This window comes from Agelaius phoeniceus, chromosome 24 (genome assembly GCF_051311805.1).
Source record: "Agelaius phoeniceus isolate bAgePho1 chromosome 24, bAgePho1.hap1, whole genome shotgun sequence".
Taxonomy (NCBI): domain Eukaryota; kingdom Metazoa; phylum Chordata; class Aves; order Passeriformes; family Icteridae; genus Agelaius; species Agelaius phoeniceus.
In genome coordinates, this window is record NC_135288.1 from 1,032,590 (window position 1) to 1,051,778 (window position 19,189).

The 19,189-nt window shown below is 46.8% G+C and overlaps 1 protein-coding gene and 1 non-coding gene across 2 annotated transcripts; one reads left to right on the top strand and one right to left on the bottom strand.

The window, feature by feature from the left end:
- The first annotated feature begins 1,663 nt into the window (after positions 1–1,663).
- Positions 1,664–18,424, top strand: LACTBL1 (lactamase beta like 1). The gene is given in 7 exon segments (XM_054647991.2): positions 1,664–1,708; positions 4,943–5,087; positions 6,887–6,996; positions 9,649–9,806; positions 11,588–11,835; positions 14,919–15,024; positions 17,446–18,424. Coding segments are annotated over 7 exon segments (1,791 nt in total).
- TRNAN-GUU (transfer RNA asparagine (anticodon GUU)) lies at positions 11,071–11,144 on the bottom strand. Its single transcript has one exon. It is a non-coding gene; the product is annotated as a tRNA-Asn (tRNA).
- Positions 18,425–19,189: the final 765 nt, after the last annotated feature.

Genomic DNA, 19,189 nt, shown 5'->3' on the forward strand with positions numbered 1-19,189 from the left:
ACAGATATTTAATATGGAGGAGACAGGCCATTTATAACCAGAGATGGAGCCCCACAGAGCAGTGGCCACTACAAGGGACCTTTGACAGCACAGACTCACATTTCTGAGGCATTGACTGGGTTCCCAGGACAAAGAGATTGTTGGTAGGTGTGGGATAACTGGCCATGTGGCCACCATAAAGAACGTTGGTAGCAGGGACAGAAGGAAACCAGAGTTCCCAGAAATGGAGAATGACAAAACCATGAGGAGCCTGATCTTCCCTAATCAGCGAGGAGGTCATTGGCAGCTCCATTCACCAAAATCTGGGCACAGCTCTGGGGCACAGGCACAGGTTCCACTGGATACTATGGACACTGTCAGATTCTGGGCTGCTATTGGAGATACTGGAAGGAAGGGATGGTACTGGGGAGAAAGCCCCTACCTGTGAAGATCTGAAAAAGGAATAGGATGGCAGGATCTCCTGAGGTGCACAGTCCCCTGGATCTGGAATGTGACTGAGTGCACAACCATGCCCTCCTCCTTAGAGAGCATTTATTATGTACTTTATAAATAATATAATATGATATAATATAACATAATATATATAATATATATTATATTGATATATTTTATTATAGTATAGTATATTATATAGTATATAATACAATATATATTTTAATATTATATTATATTATGCTATATTCTATTATATAATATTATATTAATAATTTTATATTATATTAATATAATAGCAGTCTATTATCAACATTTCCAGTTCATAGCATGTTATGGATACCCACATACCACAGCTCCCCATTTTCCACTCTGCAGTACCACTGGAGCCAGGAAATCACCAGCAATCCTCCCTCTGGCTGCATGGCTGGACAGATGCTGTGCTGCTTGTGGAGGGGTGAGGCCTGGCCCATTAATCTGTACTCAGAGAGGCTGGCAGCTGGATTAGTGCTTCAGATGCTCTTAACATCTGCAGCTGCAGGACAGCCCCCAATTCCTCAGCTGGAAGCCGGAGGTAGCAGCAAGGCTGGTAAGAGCTCTTTTGAGGGGTTGGGGATTGAATGCTGCTGCCAGGTAGATGGATGAGGGAGATTTTATGGCAGATTTTGTGGGAAACATGGTGGTGGTGCTATTACCATGGCACTCCCAATCGTGTCATGCAGTCCCTTGGCTGTGTTTGGGATTGCCAAGGGTAAGGGGGTGTTGTTGGCTGTGTAGAGGGAACAGGGCAAAGGAGCCTTGCAGGGGGGCTGGAAGGACCCTGTGGAGGAGCCACAGTGAAAATGTGTCAGACCTGAAGGTCTCAAAGCTTCAGTTTCTTGTGTTTAGAGGTGAGGATGGTCAAGAGAAATGGGAGCTCCCAGAGCTTAGGGCTAAACACAAGATGCTGCCAGATCAGAGGCAGAGAGAGGGAAGGTCCTGGTGAGGACTTTTGTGGCTACTGTGCTTTATCTCATAGAATGGTTTGGGTTGGAAGGGGCCTTTAGGACCACCTAGGACCACCTCATTCCAACCCCCCATGACCCCAAAGCCAGTCTTGTCCCTGCAGCTCTTCTTACCTGAGCTGGGCTTTGTTACCTCTGCTCTGACTGCTTTTTTCCTGCACCAACTGTGTTCTCTCCATCACAGGGGTTTATAAGCCTTTTATTTGTGGGGACCAGCAGCACAGGGGATGAGAAGAGCCTCCTGAGCAGCCATGGAGGGGTTACAGCTGCGGGTAAGGATGCCCTCATGTACCTCCCACTATCCTTCAGAGTGCCTGGCAGAGAAGGAGGAAGAAATCCCAGCTCCATCTCTGTCCTGTGAGCCTGGGAGCTGGGAGTCACTCCCTTGTCTGTCACTGTGGGAGAACTCCAGGAGGCTGTTCAGGATTAAGCCCAGAGAGTGCCTGAGCTCCCGGCTTAGCTCTCCGTGTCCCCTCCCCGTGAGCAGCTCCCCAGGCTGGCTGGAGGCACTCAGGGACTGGCCCTCTCCTGCTTAATCGCCTCCTGTTCAGATGTCAGGAGGAGATGAAGCTGCTATAAATAGATGGTGAAGCCCTCCTGGTTTCAGCTGTGATTCACACACATGGCACAGAAGCATTAGGAAGAATTAACATCCAATCTCTCAGGCACTTTCCTGTGCAAATGCCATGCTGTCCCTGTCACTTAAGCTCCTTTCCCAGGGGAGATCAGCAGCACTCTCTGGAGGGCCTGGATGGGCCAAATGGATGGGGAAAGCCAGAGCAGGACTCCTGGGAAGATAAACCTGGAGCAGGACCCGTGGGGAGAGAAAGGGGGCAGCTCCAGCCGGTGCCAGAGCAGCGCCTGCCCGTGAGGCAGAGCTGCCTTTGGGAGATGCCCAGGGCTCCTGCTGCCCCCTGCCCGGGCTGAGGCTGGCCAGGATGGGGCTGCTCAAGTGCCCACACCCCTGGAGGAAGGACAACAGCCTTTGGGACTGAGGCAGCTCCTGGAGGTGGTACGTGAGGGGCTGGGGGTGTTTCTGGCTCTCCCTAATCCCTGCTGAGCTGTGCCTTGGCTGAGCAACCCTGGTGGGGCAGGACTGTGACCTGGGTGGTCCGATGGGAATCCCCAGATTTTCTCCCCATCTTAATTTTGAAAAGCTCTGGGGAAAAAAATGTATCCTACTGCTAGGCTGTCCCCATGGGAAGCTGTGTGCACTCATTCCTGCAAGTGTTTGCATTCATTTGCATGTGTTTAAGTGCTCGGTGTCCCCCTCCCCCTGCCTTGCTGTGTCTGTGCTGTGAGCTGTGACAGTCACAGAGACAAGGAGTCAGGGGGAAACCAGAGGAAGGTGAGACCAGACAGGTCCTGGCGTGGTTATTGTGAGGAGGGTTTACAGGGATCTATCCATCTGCTTGCCTGACAGTCTCCCAGGTGCAGGGGAAAAGTGGTATTTTTCCTGGAAAGTAGTTTGGAGGGGACAGCATCTCCCCGGGTGGAGGAATATTTCTCACACCTTTGGGTATCTGATGTCCCATCAATAAGGGAGATCCATATCTCTAATCCATGGCATTGCCAGGGTTTCTTGGCATTCCCACCAGATCACAGGGCAGAGAAGGAAAAAACCCTTTCAGAGCACTCATGATCCACATGAAGTAAAGGGGAGTTTGGACAGAAGGATAGGTTTGACTAAAGATGAGATCAAAGTCGGTATCTTTGTGTCCTCAGTTAGTGGCCCAGGGACTCTGGAGTCCATGAGATGGGGAATAGACCAGAAAATAGTCTTCTCCCCTTGTTCTTTGGCACTCAGGAAACAGGGCTTCTCAGTGAAGCAAGGAAAGAGGCAAGAAAATGCTCAGAGGAACTGAAAATTGGTGGAGGAATCAATGTTATTAAGATGGGACTAAATCCAAGGAAGTCACCCATGAGCACTCCAGGGCAGAGGGCCCTGTCCCACTCCTTGCTGTAGGAAAACAGCTCTGGGTGACATCCTTAAACACATGCTGAGCCACAGTGTGAGGGGATTAAAGAGATCTCAGCACAGGCTTTTCCTTGGGTGATGGAATCTCCTGCCTGCTAAGGCCCTGAAGGAGGTTGTTATATCCAAACAAAGATAGGATTGGTGTCAGGATGGAATCCCCCTATTTAGAAACAAGTCACAGGCTGGAACAGGGACCTGGAGTGCTCAGGCAGGCTCAGGTGTGACTGGGTCTGCAGGCATCTGCACAGTCTTAAGCCATCCTTGAATTTTAATTATGTTATGGAAGAGCCTGACATAAGCTGCTTTCAGAAATTCCTATAGGAATGCCTGACCAGGCTGAAGGTTTTCAGAAAAAATTATGATATATTTCTGTTATTATGCAGAAAGTGGAACTGCAACTCAGAGTTCCAGTGAAGGCTGGAAAACCCAGCTGGATGCACAGAACCATGTGTGAGTCTGGGAGAGGCTCTGCAGATTCCCTGGCTGTGAGTGACAAGGCTCAGTTGGTTTGCAGAAGCTTTTGCATGAGCTATCCTGTATCTCCAAACAGGGGGGGAAAAAGGCTGTGTGGAAATCTAAAGGGAATATTTCAATCTGTCTATCCTACAAGTGAGTCCAGACAACCTGAAACAGCATAGGAATGTGGAGCATATTGGATGCAAATGGCAGGCCATATGTTTTATAACATTAATTGCCAAACTTTCAAAAGCACCCTCCTGACCTCCTGCAGGCAGTGAAGGAGCACAGCTCAGGCTCAGGCACCTCCTCATTTGTCATCTGTTCCTTGTTTTTCTTCAACATTGATCTGGTTCTCTCACCAACCTGGATGGTCTCCAGTGTTGTGAGAGCTGCACACACTCAAATATCAGGCAGTTTTCCAAAACATGGCATCTGTAAATGCCAAGCTTACAGATGGTACGTGATAGAATGGGATTTACAGGCACAACAGAGAAGGGTAAGGGCAGCACGGAGTGAAAAATTCCATCATTCATCTAGAAAAGCTGGATCTGCTCAGATGGTCTGGCTGGTGGCTGCCATGAACAGATGCTGGACTCTGGAAAAAGGGACTGGAAAGATATCCAGGAATAAGTCATGGTGATTGAGAAGGGAGGAAGTGAGAGCTGTAACTGAGACTCCTGCCAGGCTGGGATGATGAGCTTCACCTGCAGGGAAGGGAGAAGGCAAAAGGAGTAGTTGGTGCTCCCCAAGAACCAGCAAGGGGAGGAGATTTAATGGCCCACAGAGCTCACTGAAAGTCAGGAAGTAATTTCTGGATCCAGTTACCCCAACAGGGGCTGGTCTGCCCTGCCCTGGTGCAGGAATGTTACTGAAATTATCCCAGAATAGTTTGGGTTGAAGAGACCTTAAAGCTCATCCCATTCTACCCCATGCCATGGGCAGGGACACTTCCACCAGACCAGGTGAGTCCTGTCCCTGCAGCAGCTTTGTTCTCCAGCACAGGGGCCTCTCTCCCAGCTGACCCAGCAGGTGTTTTCTCTCTCCTAGCCCATTCCTTTTCCATTCCCAGCAGGCACCCTGCAGCCGGAGCTTCCTCAAGCTCACTGCCATGGAGCTGAAGTGGATCCATGTCTTGGTCGTGTTCCTCCTCCTGCTGTCCGTGGCCATGACCGGCTGCTTCCTGTGGCAGTACAGCCTCCCCAAGGTGGAGCCCAGTGAGTAGGGGGGTTAACCTTGGTCATGGTGTGCCACAGAGATTTGGAAGACTAATAAAAGCTTTCTTCCCAAAGAGCACTCCCCCAAAGAGAAATTTCCCCAGAGAGGAATAAGGCAAGGCCACAGAGGAGGTGAAGGCTGGGTCAATGGAGGCACCACGTCACTCTGCTGCTGTCCAAAGAAGCTCCATCACTCCTGTCCTAGGTTTGGATAGGATGGGGCTGTTGAAGTGCTAAAGAGGCATTTTATTTTAGATTATTTATCTTTTATTTTTCCTGTTGTTACTCCAGTTAGTTACTCCAGTTTAGAAACAGGTTTTTTTATATCTTACCATCTACTTCAGGGTTTGTTCTTTTTCCTGTTCCCCAAATCTTTGCCCTGGCTTAAGCCCTCTGGTTCACACTAGAATTCATGGAATCACAGAATCATAGAAAGGTTTGTGCTGGAAGGGACCTTAAAGCCCGTTCTGCTCCACCCCTGCCTTGGGCAGCAACATCTTCCACAATCCCATGTTGCTCCAAGCCCCATCCAGCCTGGCCTTGGACATATCCAGGGGCAGCCACAGCTTCTCTGGGCACCCTGTGCCAGGGCCTCAGCATCCCCCCTCACAGCCAGGAATCCCTTCCCAATATCCCATCCATCCCTGCCCTCTGGCAGTGGGAAGCCATTCCCCTTGTCCTGTTACTACATCCCTTGTCCCAGGTCCCTCTCCTGCTTTCCTGGAGCCCCTTTAGGGCCTGGGAGGGACTCTAAAGTCTCCCTGGATCCTTCTCTTCTCCAGGAGAACACCCCCAACTCTCCCAGCCTGGCTCCAGAGGGGCTCCAGCCCATGGAGCATCTCCATGGCTTCTTCTGTTGATTATAGGAAACTCAACTGATCCACTCAAGGCACTGCATGAACAAGGATTGAATATACACAGTGTCAATGGATCAGAGTTTTAAGTAGCTGAAAGTTGTCATAAAATCCACTATGAAGGTGCTACAAGTATTTCAGCGACCAAGGGTTGAGAAGGTTTCAAACTACACATTTTTATCTCAGAGTACCGGACTGCCTGTAGGCTGTGTGTATCCATGCCTGTCCATCTCCAAGATTTCCATTTCTCTCCTAATCCAAATTTCTAATGCTTCATGTTCACCTGCAAGAAGGTGGTATTTTGTCCCCAGCTGTCAGAGCAGGGTATCTGTATTTATGAACATCTTGGGATCAGCTGGGAAAATAGTGCCTCCAAGTAAGGGAGGTCCCATCTCTCTCAAAGTTTAAAGATCTTTGCTGGCCACAAAAATTTAAGTTGTCTGTGGGATATGGAGGATGCAGCTGATTCAGGAGACAATGGAGTGGGTGTGGGGCCTACCAAGTGTGGTAATGCTGGATTTCAGGTGGCACTCACAGGTCACTCCTGGCCCCATTTCTGAGGTTATGATACAGGGATGACTCTTTGCCACTGCTGTCCTGAACCCCAGCTCACACTTTCCTTTAGACATGGGCAGGCCCTTCCAGGGGGCTAAACCCACTGCCAGGCACTCCAGAGTCTTCTGCAGCCCCAGTTCTTTACTGTCCCACGTTGCAGAGTTAGTTGAAGTACATCCTGTGTCCATCCCATGTTGGAATAAGCAATAACAGGGCACAGTGCCCTGCCAGCCCTGTTTTACATCAGACAGAAATAATTCAGCAATGTCCTTTCCCTGTACAGAAATATCCCTTAGGCCAACACAAGCAAGAAAGCTCATGGGGGTTGCTGGGTGAGGTTCAAGCTTGCCCATGCTGAGGTCACCTGTGTCACCCTGGACTGTTTTCCAGATCCATCCGTGATGGAGGTGAGGTCAGAAGCTGTGCAGATGTGTCCCCGCTACCCTGAGCCAGTGCCACTGGACCACCCCCTCCCCATCCTGAAGGAAGCACTGGAGAAGGTCTGTGGGGAGGAGGGAGCAGAGGGACAAACAGCTCTGGGCTGCTCTTCTCCAGGGGAGATGGAGGATTTTGCCATCCTGGGGAAGGAGGTGGGGAATTGAGGAGGGGGAGAACATGCAAACCTAGAGATGGGTGTGTGAACTCCTTCAGAGAGCAGTTCTCTTGCCCAGAGGGTGAGCTGGGATGGACAAACATCATCACTGGTCCATCAGAAGGTATGGTGAGCTTCCACCAGCAAAAAATAATGGCTCTTTGCATCTGGTCCAGTATTAGGCAGCCCTCATGAACTGGAGAGTACCTGGCTCAGGTGCTCTCTGGTTCCAATTCATCAGCCAGGACCAAATTTTCTTTCTTTGCTGGCTTTCCCCACAGCCCTGTTTAAAAATTAAAAAGATGCTTATACATAATTCCAGGGAAGGGAGTGGAGGGGAAAGGAAGGAGGAAGGGGAAAGGGAAGGGGAAGGGGAAGGGGAAGAGGAAAAGGGAAGGGGAAGGTCTGCATCTGTCTGGAAGAGGGTGTGATACACCATCATGATATTCTCAGTATGAGATGGATCTGACATTTTAGCACTGCCTGAACTTCTGGCAGGCTCCATGAGCTCTGAGGAAGTACTGCAGCATTGCTCTGACTGTCTGGACCATAAGAATAATCATGCTCTGACAGGACATTCCTTATTTTTAGCCCCTCTCACGTGGTCTCTCACTTGTCTCCTTCTCACAAGTAGAGGGCAATCAGCACTGTAAACAATATTCAACGTGCAAGTGAATCAGGGATTTATACAGTGAAAAAAATATGTTTTCTGTTGTATTTTATGTTACTTCTCTAATAATGCCTCCTATTTTATTTGCCTTTTTTTCTGCCTTAAGGCACTGAGCAAATGTTTCCATAGGAACATCCACCACAGCCCTGAGGTCCCGCTGCTGAGAGCTCAGGACTAGGTTTGGGCAGTTTCCCTGCACACACATGGCTTTATCCACACTGAATTTAAATTCCCACCACTTCACATCCACTTTTATGAAGTCTCTGCCTGTCTGCAGGTCCAGGCAGGTCTAAAGGTCAGACTCTGAGAAAAGGAGGACCATGATTGTTGACATGAATCTTAGACTGACAAGGGTTGGAAGAGACCTCAAAGCTCACCCAGTGCCACCCCTGCCATGGCAGGGACACTTTCCACTGTCCCAGGCTGCTCCCAGCCCCATCCAGCCTGGCCTTGGGCACTGCCAGGGATCCAGGGGCAGCCACAGCTGCTCTGGGCACCCTGTGCCAGGGCCTGCCCACCCTCCCAGGGAACAATTCCTTCCCAATATCCCATCTAACCCTGCTCTCAGTGCACTTCCCCTGGCCATTCAGTGAAGAGATCCCAAGGACATGACTCAGTTTGGCTTTTCTTACCTCACATTCTGGGTCTGGAAGTGCATTTCTTATGTCTTAATCATGGTGTGCAAAACAAAACGTGTGCCTGAAAATGCAAATGATGTGTGCAAGATGATGACATAGCTTTGAAAAAGTCCCAAAAGGACAAGACTGATGCATTCTGCTTGCAGGAGGTGGGTGCAGAGCTGATGAGGAGCTCTGTACAGCTCAGTGAAGAGTTCTGCACAGCCCTGGTACAACAGGGAGCCAGGAGCAATCACAGCCCTTCAGCTGCTCAGAGCTGTTTCTCAGGTTGTGGTTTAAACAGAAGCCTGTGGGAAATAGTAAAGGAAAAAGGTTTCTAGAAAACTGGGAAGAGTAGGCTTTAGAAATAGAAAGAACAGAAAACTTAGAGTTAAGTTGTAGCTGTAAAGTCTGAAAGTAGAAAAAGTTAAAATTGTATAGCAAGCAAGGACACTAAACAATAGCTTGAATCTTAGGTTTGGTTAAGATAGACCTCAAGACTGTAGGAAAGTATGTTTAGCAAGACAGTAGAAGGATTTAAGCTTAGTAATGGAGCATTGTGTATTGTTAATAGAAAGAAGACAAGCAAGCATTTTGTGAAGTAGGTGTATGTGTACTTTTAGTAATTGGCTGAAACAATTGTCTGTAAGCTTTAGCAATATGCTATTGGCTAGAAAGTCCTATAACAAAGAAATCTTTGGTTGTTGCTGGCTGTATGTGAGCTTTGCCATCTTTGTATTGTCTCAGCCATGTAATGCGGCTGATGCTGCAAATAAAGCTCAAGGAACGTATCCCAGCAGTTCTGTCCCATTCATGAATGAAAGAGAAAAAATAAGAGCCCAAGCTCTAGAGTGTTTCATGGCATGGGAAGTGTCATGGGATATCTGAAAAACCTTTTTCTCATACATCTTTTACCCTAAAATACCAGTGCAAAGAACAGATGTGTAGAATACAAATTTTAAAAGAAGAAATTGCAATTATTACATGTTGATATTTGGTTTTAGTCATAAATATTACAAGCATAAGCACCACATTCATCTACACAGTGGATATGTAGACTGAAAAAGGACATGGGATAATTCAACAGAAGCAATTCTAGAAGAAACAGATAAACAGTTAAAATACATTTTTTTCCAGAACACCGTTCATAGGATCACTCTCGAGTGCTTGGGAGTGATGAGGGTGGGTGATCTGAGCCTTCTATTGCTTGGTACAGAGTGGATGCATTGTAAGACTCTTGTTTTGGGAGCTCATGGTTTCCCTCTCTGCCCAGGTGGACCAGATGCTGCGGCAGAAGATGCACAGCTCCGGGCTCCCGGCCATGTCGGCCATCGCCATCTACAACGACACCGTGCTCTGGACGGGCAACTTCGGCAAGAGGAACGCCTCCGACCCTGCCTCGGGGGCGCCCAACGAGTACACCATCTACAGGTGAGGCACCTGGCACCGTGTGAGAGCCAGGAAAGGGCAAACACACCTATGGAGAGCTGCTGCCTCTTGGATTTACAGGGACCCCCATGGCAGGGAGGAATGATGCATCTGACTCCATGTTCTCTGAAGGCTAATTTGTAATTTTTTTATGAGACTATAAAAAAAGAATATTAAACTAAAATATAATCAACTATACTAAAGAATATAGAAAGGATACTTACAGAAGGATAAAAGATAATGAAACTCATGACTCTCTCTCCAGAGTCTGACACAGCTTGGCCATAATTGGCCAATAAGTCAAAATAATTCACAGCAGAAACCAACGAAACAGTCACCTGTTGGATAAACAATCAACAAACCACATTCCAAAGCAGCAAAACACAGGAGAAGCAAATGAGATAATATTGTTTTTCTTTTTCTCTGAGGCTTTTCAGCTTCCCAGGAGAAGAATCCTCGACAAGGGGATTTTTCCAGAAAATATGATGGTGACAGGCACCTGCAATAGAGACACCATCACAAACTGCAGGTCCACACAGGAAACTCTGCTGGCTTATAATGGATCTTTGTGGGACAAAGAGAATTCCCAGATTATTACATGCTGGTGGCTTACTGAGTTACTTTGGATTCATTTATGTATTTTTTCATTTAATTCTGGCAATATTTTAAATTGGAATAGCAATGACCCTAAAGAACCTGAAAACATGCTGTTCCTTACATGGGAATGGCTTCATGTCCAGGGCACAAACCTGAAGACCAAGAGCTGGCACAGATTTGGAGAGCAGAGAAAAGACAGTGCCACAGGATTCAAAAAAATAATAATAAATGATGGTTAAGGAAAAACTGATGTTTGGGATGAATATCTGCAGAATGCATAAAGCAGACCCATAAGTTTATTTATTGTTCCAGTGAAGTCAAATTCATATTGGCTGTTATTTTTTAGGTTAAGACAGAATAAAGTTCTTAATGTGTGCTAAAAACCAAAAAAACCAAGATGAAGGAAACGCTTCCTTCCTCTAAAGTGCAATTTTCAGTGAATTGTTCCGTGTTATCTAAGAAACATAGGCTGTGCTCTGAGCATAGACTTTTGTCCTCGGAATGAACAATTTTGGACAGTTTCAGCAGCTGGGATTATCTGTTTCTTATCCCCAACTGTATAATGGAAAAATGATCTGCTGCTATTTTTCCTCCATTGAATTATCTGGGTTGAGAAGGGACATTCAAGGCCAGGTTCCAACCCCCTGCCTTGGGGCAGGAGTCAGGGCCACGTCCCTGGGTGGGCTCGAACCACCAACCTCTCGGTTAACAGCCGAACGCGCTGACCAATTGCGCCACAGGGACGGCCTGGATGCCCACAAAAACTATAGAAATCTGGCATTTAGGGACAGTTTGGGAGCTCTGGGTAAATGATCCAACTCAATGATCTGAAAGGTCTTTTCCAACCTAAATGATTCTGTGATTTTAACCTTAAAATTCCAATAAACTACATGAGAGTGTTTATGGTATTTACTAACCAGTAATTTACTATTTATGTCTTTTTATAAATGCCAAGTGAATAGAAAGAGATCAGCAGCCCACTGCACTGCTGGAGACATTCAGAGGTTATGTTGCAGCCTATAAAGATTCACTTTTAAGGATATTAATTCAAACTTCCTACCTGTATTTTAGCCATTCCCTCTGGAATGAGAAAAGGTGTAACACGTAAAATCACAGTGATCTCTTCTTTCCTCTTGATTCATGGGCTTCTTAATGCTAAATTTCTCCAAATGTTTCTTCCCTAACAGAATTGCCAGTGTCTCCAAGATCTTCCCCACCATTATGTTGTACAAGATGTGGGAGGAAGGAAAAGTCACATCCCTTGATGACCCCTTGGAGCGTTATGCCCAGAACTTCGTTATCAAGAACCCTCTGGGGAGGCTCAAGGACTCAGAGCAGAGATACACAGCAGATGGCCTGGTGTTTTTGGAAAAAGGCTCGGTGCCCCTGAAGCCATCCCTGGTCACCCTGCGCAGAATGGCCAGTCAGCTCTCAGGTGAGGCAGCTCCCTGAGTGTCCCTGGGCCTCTCTGCCCTGGAAAGACACCTCAGAGAGAGCAGACCATATTCCAGGAATACAAAGGAGCTGCTGGGAGGCTGTTTCCCAGTCTGGACCCTGCACTGTGCATTTCCCAGGGATCAGGCAGGGCTCTGGGAAGCCGGGTGTCAGCAATGTCATGGAGTGCTCCAAGGGAACTCTTGTCCAGGACACCTGCCAGGAAAGGGGCTGAGATGAGGTTTTTTCCTCTGCAAGGTGAACACAGATTCCTTTCAGGTGAACACAGATTCCTTTTTCCTCACTACCATGACTTGAAATCAGGTTCCAATTGCACAAGAGTATTTTGTACTCCAGCCCTGAGCACTCTCATTTTTCTGAGATGTAGAGTTGAGGGTCAAATCCCTTTGCTTTGAATAGAAAGACCTTGATTGCTGAGCTAAATTTAGCTGTCAGTGTGGTTCCTGATCCGGGATTCCTGAGCTATTTATAGCTTGGCATTTGCTGTCAGAGAAGTGTTAATCTGCTGCTACCTTTAGAATTGGGGAACTCATACATCAAGGGAGAAGGAGCTCACAGCACTAAGAACTTTACCCTTTCTCTGAAACAAAGCTGCTAATACTTGACCGAGGGATTACAAAAAGTAATGGCCAAAGAGATTGATATCACATGTGGTATTTTGGTCAATCTCTGTAACACTTGCATTTTTCTTGATTAGAATAAATGCCCTAAAATTAGGACCTAAAATCAAAATACCACGGCTGCAACTTGCAGGACCTCAGGATGGGGTACGGCATCATCTGAAGAAAGCCAATATGAAAATGAGGGCTCCCCAAAATGGAATGATACTGAAACCTGGAAAGAAGCAGATAAACAACCCAAAGTGGCCAGTGGCCACATCCCTGCCCAGCCCCTCTCCCTGCAGACAAGGTGTGGCTCCATCCAGCCTGATGTTGTCTTCAGGGGAACCAATTCTGCCTGGTCCCCTCTGACTATCCTGAGCACCTGAAGCTGCTCTGACTGCTCCTGTCACCCAAGGAGGTGTGACGTGCACCCCAGAAATGTTGTAAGGAGCATTAGTCAAGAGAGTACCTGGTTGTGGCATAATTGCTTGTACTGTGCAGCCCTTCCATTGCTTCCATCACTGTGTTAGATTTGTGCCCCTGCTCAGCTCCTTTTATGCTCCTGTGTATTTTTGGATTTTAGAATGTGGCCCAAATTTCCCAGAGCACCCCCAGAGGACACACCAACCCTTGGACCCTGACAATTCAGCAGAAGGAGGTGTACAGTTTCAAAATCCCAACTGCAAATCAAAGGAATGTTCCAGTTCCACTTTCCATTTGCTGTGTGTCAAACCCCAAAAAGGAATAAGTTCTGCTTAGCACTGGGATCAAAGCCACTGCATGACACATTGTAAAGTGGTTTTCATCTAAATTCTTCCAGTGAAACTGATCTGTAATAGATCCTCATTATCTGGTCTCTCCATTGCATATTACAGAAGTAACTCCAAAGGTTTTTCTCCTCAGCCCTCGATGGGCCCGTTGCTGGAGGGAAGCTCCAGCTTGTTAAGACCGTGATTTTCCAGTCCACACGAATGACAGGATGGGATGTGATTGTAAATTATTAACAACGTGCTTGTCACTTCAATTAGCAGCCCATGAGGTAGAAATCAATGACTCTGGATTATTTTATGCTCTGGTTTATCATTTCCAATGAACCTCAAGGAGACACTGCACTGCTGTCACAGAGCTGGTGAACTCTCCCACTGCTTCAACATTTTCTTTGCTGTCACTGGGGCAAGTACATAATGAAGGAGCCCATTGTCCACTGGAAGACGTCTGCATCTCTTATCTGTTCGTGCAGCTGCACAAATAACCCCAGAGCAGGGGGCAGAACAGTGCTCTCACTCCAGCTCAAATGCCAAGTTCAGGCCAGCTGAGAAAAACAAGTGTTGCTGCCAAAAAAGAATGGGGCTTCATTGAGCCTTTCCAGGATGCAGGACAAGAGGAAAAGGCCTCAAGTTCCACCAAGGGATGCTTAGATCACATATTAGGAAACAAATTTTCAGAGGAAGGGTTGTAAAGCATTGGCAAAAATTGCTCAGGGAAGTAGTGGAGTCACCATTCTGGATGGCATTAAAAAAATGTGAGAAGTGGCACTTGGGGACATGGGTTCGTGGTGGAGAGGACAGTGCTGGGTTAATGGTTGGATTCCATGATCCTGGAGGGCTTTTCCAATCGTAGTGAATCCATGATTAAGACATGATCACTGAGCACACGATTGTGAGTCATTTTTCTGTCAAAAACATACATTTCCCAATTTCCTCCCAAACATCCACATTGAAGCCCATTGCAAATGGCAGCAAGGATTCCATTCCAAAAGTTATCCAAGTTCTGGCCTAGGCAAGCCATAGATCCTGTGCAGAGGAGCTTGGTGATTAAAAAGTACTGACCAAAAAATTTTAGGGAATCCATGTTCAGTGGGGAATGAAAAGAACTTGGTATTTTCTGCATTTAGAAACCCTGAATAATTAAAAGTGGCAAGAGGCCTGGTTTTTTACGTTCAGAAACCCTGAATAAATGATACTAAAGATGAGGGGGAAGATAAAAATATTTTAGGCCAAGCCTGGAGTTTTCCAGAGAAGCTTAGGCCTTCTGTGGTGAAGTGTAAAGAATGAAATCCTGTTAAAAGGAGCTGTTACACACATTTGAAGACCAGGGAATGCAGTCACGTGGAAATACAGGGATATCCTAACACCCCATTTGCCCCTCTCTTCCAAACCACACTTGGAGATCCAGGATAATTTCCATCATTCCTCAAGGTGTTTTCACTGAGATGCAGCAGCCCAGAGTTGATGTTGGCTGGACCTATGTAAGGCAGAGTCAGGATCCATGACTTGATGCCATGTCCTGCAGTCAGGAGTCCTTGATGCCATGTCCTGCAGCCCAGCAGGAGCAGCTCCTGGCTGTGTTTCCAGAGCTTTCATGTCCACCACTGGTGCTTCTATTTTGCCATTGAATCTTGCCTTTGTTCTGTCCTCACCAGAGGCATCATTTTCATGATTTCTCTCTCTCTGTGGCCCAGGTCTGCCCAGGAGGCTGCGATCCACCAGCCTGCTCTGGAAGGGCAGCACTCAGGATGCCCTCACGCTGCTCAAAGACGACGTCCTGGTGGCTGACCCAGGAACCAGGTCAGACACGTTCCTTTAGGAGCTTTTGGACTGGATCAGGGTTCCCCACCCTCAGCCCCATCCCCAGCCTCCATGGCTGGTGGATAAAGGCAGCTATTCCCAAAGGGAGCTTCAGCCATCTCCCCACACTCCTGGCAGTGGCTGGGAAAAAGCCTGTTGGGGGTGTCAGGGTTGGGTTTGGTGTTTTAAGCCTAGATGAGCCAAATTAAACTACTATAGTTCACTTTATGAACCTTAAATGATGCAGGTTTTCAAAAGTGGAAAGGGACTTTGTTTTAAATGGTTTAAATCACCACAGGTTTCAGGTAAAATCATGCCTGGGGTGAGTTGTGTGTCTCTAAATTATCAAAAAGGTCTATGAATGCTTGTTTCAATTCCTGTATCCTGTTAAAAGTCTGTTACCTGGGTTGCAACCACTCAAAAATATAATGAAATCATAGAATCCCAGACTGATTTGGGTTGGAAAGGACCTTAAAGATAATTTTTCTCCCGCCCTCTGCCATGGGCAGGGACACCTTCCACTATCCCAGGTTGCTCTAAGCCCTGTCCAACCCAGCCTTGGACACTTCCCCACAACCTTCAACAGGATCCAGTGGACAACAGATGAGGGAAAGGATTCAAACTAACTGGGAAGAAACTTTCTAAGGCTGCAAAATTGTTTGGTAATTAATTACACCCTGAAATAATTTACCCAGGATGGCTGAGGATCTACCACTCACTTTTGTTAGTTCTGTCCCATGTCATGTAGGAGGCTACAACAGATATTCCTTAAAGGATTTTTGGATTTTAATACCATCATCTTCTTTGGATTTTTATCTTAATTGTAACTTATCTCCATTGGTATCTTTATTTTATGATCCCCCTGAAGATAAATAAGGACATCCCCTCACAGTCTCTCAATTTCTTATTAATTGATATGTTGGTAGTTTTCACTCTCTCTCCTTGTTCCTGGTTATGCTTCCCAGCTAACAGATAATTCTTCCCAAAGGAAGTTCACATTCACTGATACAGATGTTTTAACATATTTTTCTGTGTTGAAATTCAGCTCCATTTCAGATACAAGGTTTTACATACAGAATGTGATTGTTCTTAGGGTAAGAATATATATGCTCACCATGCTTTTATTCAACTAAATGGGCTGGAAAAGGTTGAAGTGGTACCAAATTTATGATCTAAATAGGTCTCAATGAGATGTGTGGCTCCACACAATTAAAAAAACCAACAGGGTTGAAAATTTAATGAATTTTGAAAATGCGTTTTTAAAAAATGCCCCTTCATGTTTTCATGCCATTAAACTTCATTCAACTCTGAAGACATAAATCACTTGATGGTTATTAAAGACTGGCATACTCAAGTTTCTTTAATGATTCCACATTGCTGGATGCTGCTTTGTGGGCTTTTAAGTGCTCTTTAAGTGCTTTTACCATCTTAAGGTAGCTTAGGTATCTAAGTGATTATCCCATGGCAAATCCCCAAAGAGGTTTATGCAGGATTTTGAGACCTTTAAGGTGAGCACCTGGAACTCCCCATGCTGCTCTTAAAAATAATGGATGGTGAACAATTATAAACAGCAAGTCAGGCTATGCAAATATAGAGGAGTTGTTTCTTTTCCATCTACTGCTCTCTCTGTACATCAGGGTTAAACAGCTCTGCTGATGTTCCCGTAAAACATTTCTCTTTCTTGATTTAACAACAAATCATGGCAACAACATGCAGCTTTTCTTGTGGGAATCCATAAAATCAGAGGGTTTTGGGAAAGCTGGAAAAGGCAGGCTTCAGAGACAGCAGAACTATGTTTAGAGCTAAGCAGTAGCCATGAGATAGGTCAGCAGAAAAATTATGGAAAAAGTAGAAAAGCAAGGACAAATAGAACAATGGTCTGTGTATTAACGGTTGTCTAGAATAACTCCCTAAGCTGCAGAAAAATATATCTAGCAAGATATTTGGAAGTTTTAAGCTTAATAATGGAGCTCTGTGCATTGTGTTTTAAGGCTTACAAGCAGGTATTGTATTCAAAATAAGCAAGCATTGTTTTAATCAAAGGTACCTGTGCTTATAGTGGTTGGATGGAACTACTGTCAATATGCTTTTGGTTTGTGTGATGGATCAAAAACTTTTAAAGTAAGTTGTAACATTAAGTTCTTGGTCTGCTGCCTGGGATGTGAACTGCTGGCATCTTCCCATTGTCATCACCATGTAATGAGACTGATTCTGGAAAATAAAACAGCTCAAGGCACGTCCCTCAGCAGTCCCATCCTGTTCATGACTTGTACATAGCCCCCAGCCGGTGATATTTCTCTGTCTCCCCTTCATCTGCCATTCCATAAAATGTGAATTTTTCCCTAAAGAAGAGAGACCCAGCCACTGATTTTGCATATCACTGATGAACAGCTAATCCCAATATATTCCTCTTCCTTCCAGATGCCACTACAGCAACCTGGCCTTCTCCCTGATGGCCCACGTGCTGGCTGAGCACGCGGCCGATGGGCAGTACCAGCGCTGGATCTCGGAGAACATCCTGGAGCGCCTGGGCATGGAGGACACGGGCTTCGACATCACGGCGCCCGTCCGCTCCCAGATGGCCGTGGGCTTCTACGGCAGCCAGCAGCCAGCCCCGCTCTACGACCTGGGCTGGTACCGGCCCTCTGGCCAGATGTACTCCACGGCTGCCGACCTGGCCAAGCTGGCCATGGTCTTCCTGGGCACTTACCACCGCCGGCTGCTCGAGCCCGACACGGTGAAGACGATGCTGACACCCCTGCTGAAATGCTCTGTGGATTACTTTGCTAACAAGACAGGCACACCCTGGGAGATCAACGAGCAGTTGGGATATGATGTCATCAGGAAGGATGGGGACCTTGATGGTTACTCAGCAACCTTCTCTCTCATCCCCAAGCTCCGCCTGAGCTTCATTGTGCTGATGGCAGGGCCCAGACCACAGGGTGGGGACATTGTGACTCAGACATACGAGTATCTCATCCCTGCCATGGAAACAGCATTCAGAGAGGCTGACAAAAGCTTGGTTCCTCCTCCAAACCCAATCCCTTATGTTGGCTACTACACCTATTCCAACCTGACTTTCTATGAGATCAAAGTTGGAATTGGTGGGGTGCTGCTCATGCAGCAGTTTGGGCCTCACGTGGAAGAGCTGATCCCTGAAAAGTATCGGACAATCAAGCTCCACCACCTGGAAGATCGCGTTTTCCAAGTCGTTTTTGACAAGGAGTTCCCATGTGTTCTGCACCTGGGCTCTGCCTCCATCTCACTGGAGACACAGAATGGGCAGCTCTTTAACTTCTACCCCTTTGACCGCAAGGGTTTGTCCCCTGGCTTTGATGCCCCGGGCCTGAACACCTACAACGTGGTGCGTGTCCTGCGCAAGCCCGTGTTCTACAGCTAAACATTCCATGCTCTTCCCTCCACTCCTGGGAGCTGGCTCCAAATCTGTGTCTTACCAGACTCTCCTGCCTCTGTGGCATTGTGGATGCCATTCAAAAGGGAAGGATGGAGGCAAATGACTCTTTTGCCAAATAAATCCTTCCCATTTTTAAGATTACTTTAATGACTTGTCATTGGCTCCCAGCAGTGCACAGCAGGCCTGCTGGCACCTGGACACACCTGCAGGAAAAAGAAATGGGAATGTGCTGGATGGATGTGTTTGGATGCCATAAAAAAAGCTAGGCACTAAAGTGTCCACTCTTATTTTATCTGTTTGATGACTACTGTGGTGATCAACTACTATCATCAAAGGGCTGAGAACTCCCTGGTTCTCTCAGAAAATGTCTCTTTGGCAGTCTAAGGATTTTTCCAGGGCTTTTCAAGAGCCTGTCTATCACAAACAAGATCCCTTACCTGGGTTTGCCGAAAGCATTACGTGCTAAAAAATGGCGCCAGTCTGACACCAGGCCCTGCTTGGGATCCCTGGGGAGTGAGGGTCTGTTTCTTTCCTGGATCATAAACTTTTAAAAGTGCAGAGCAGTGTGGTTCTGTCTTGGCTCCTTGGCTGGTCCTTCAAAGGATGTGGGAACAGTGTAGAAGCTGAAGCTCACTGCTGGGCGTAGGGGCACAGGAACATAAGGTGGGGTGTTCCAGCTGGACTCAGCTCTGTAATGGTGTCAATATCCAGGAAAGTGTGTGACCATGGTGTGGAAATTCAGGAATCATG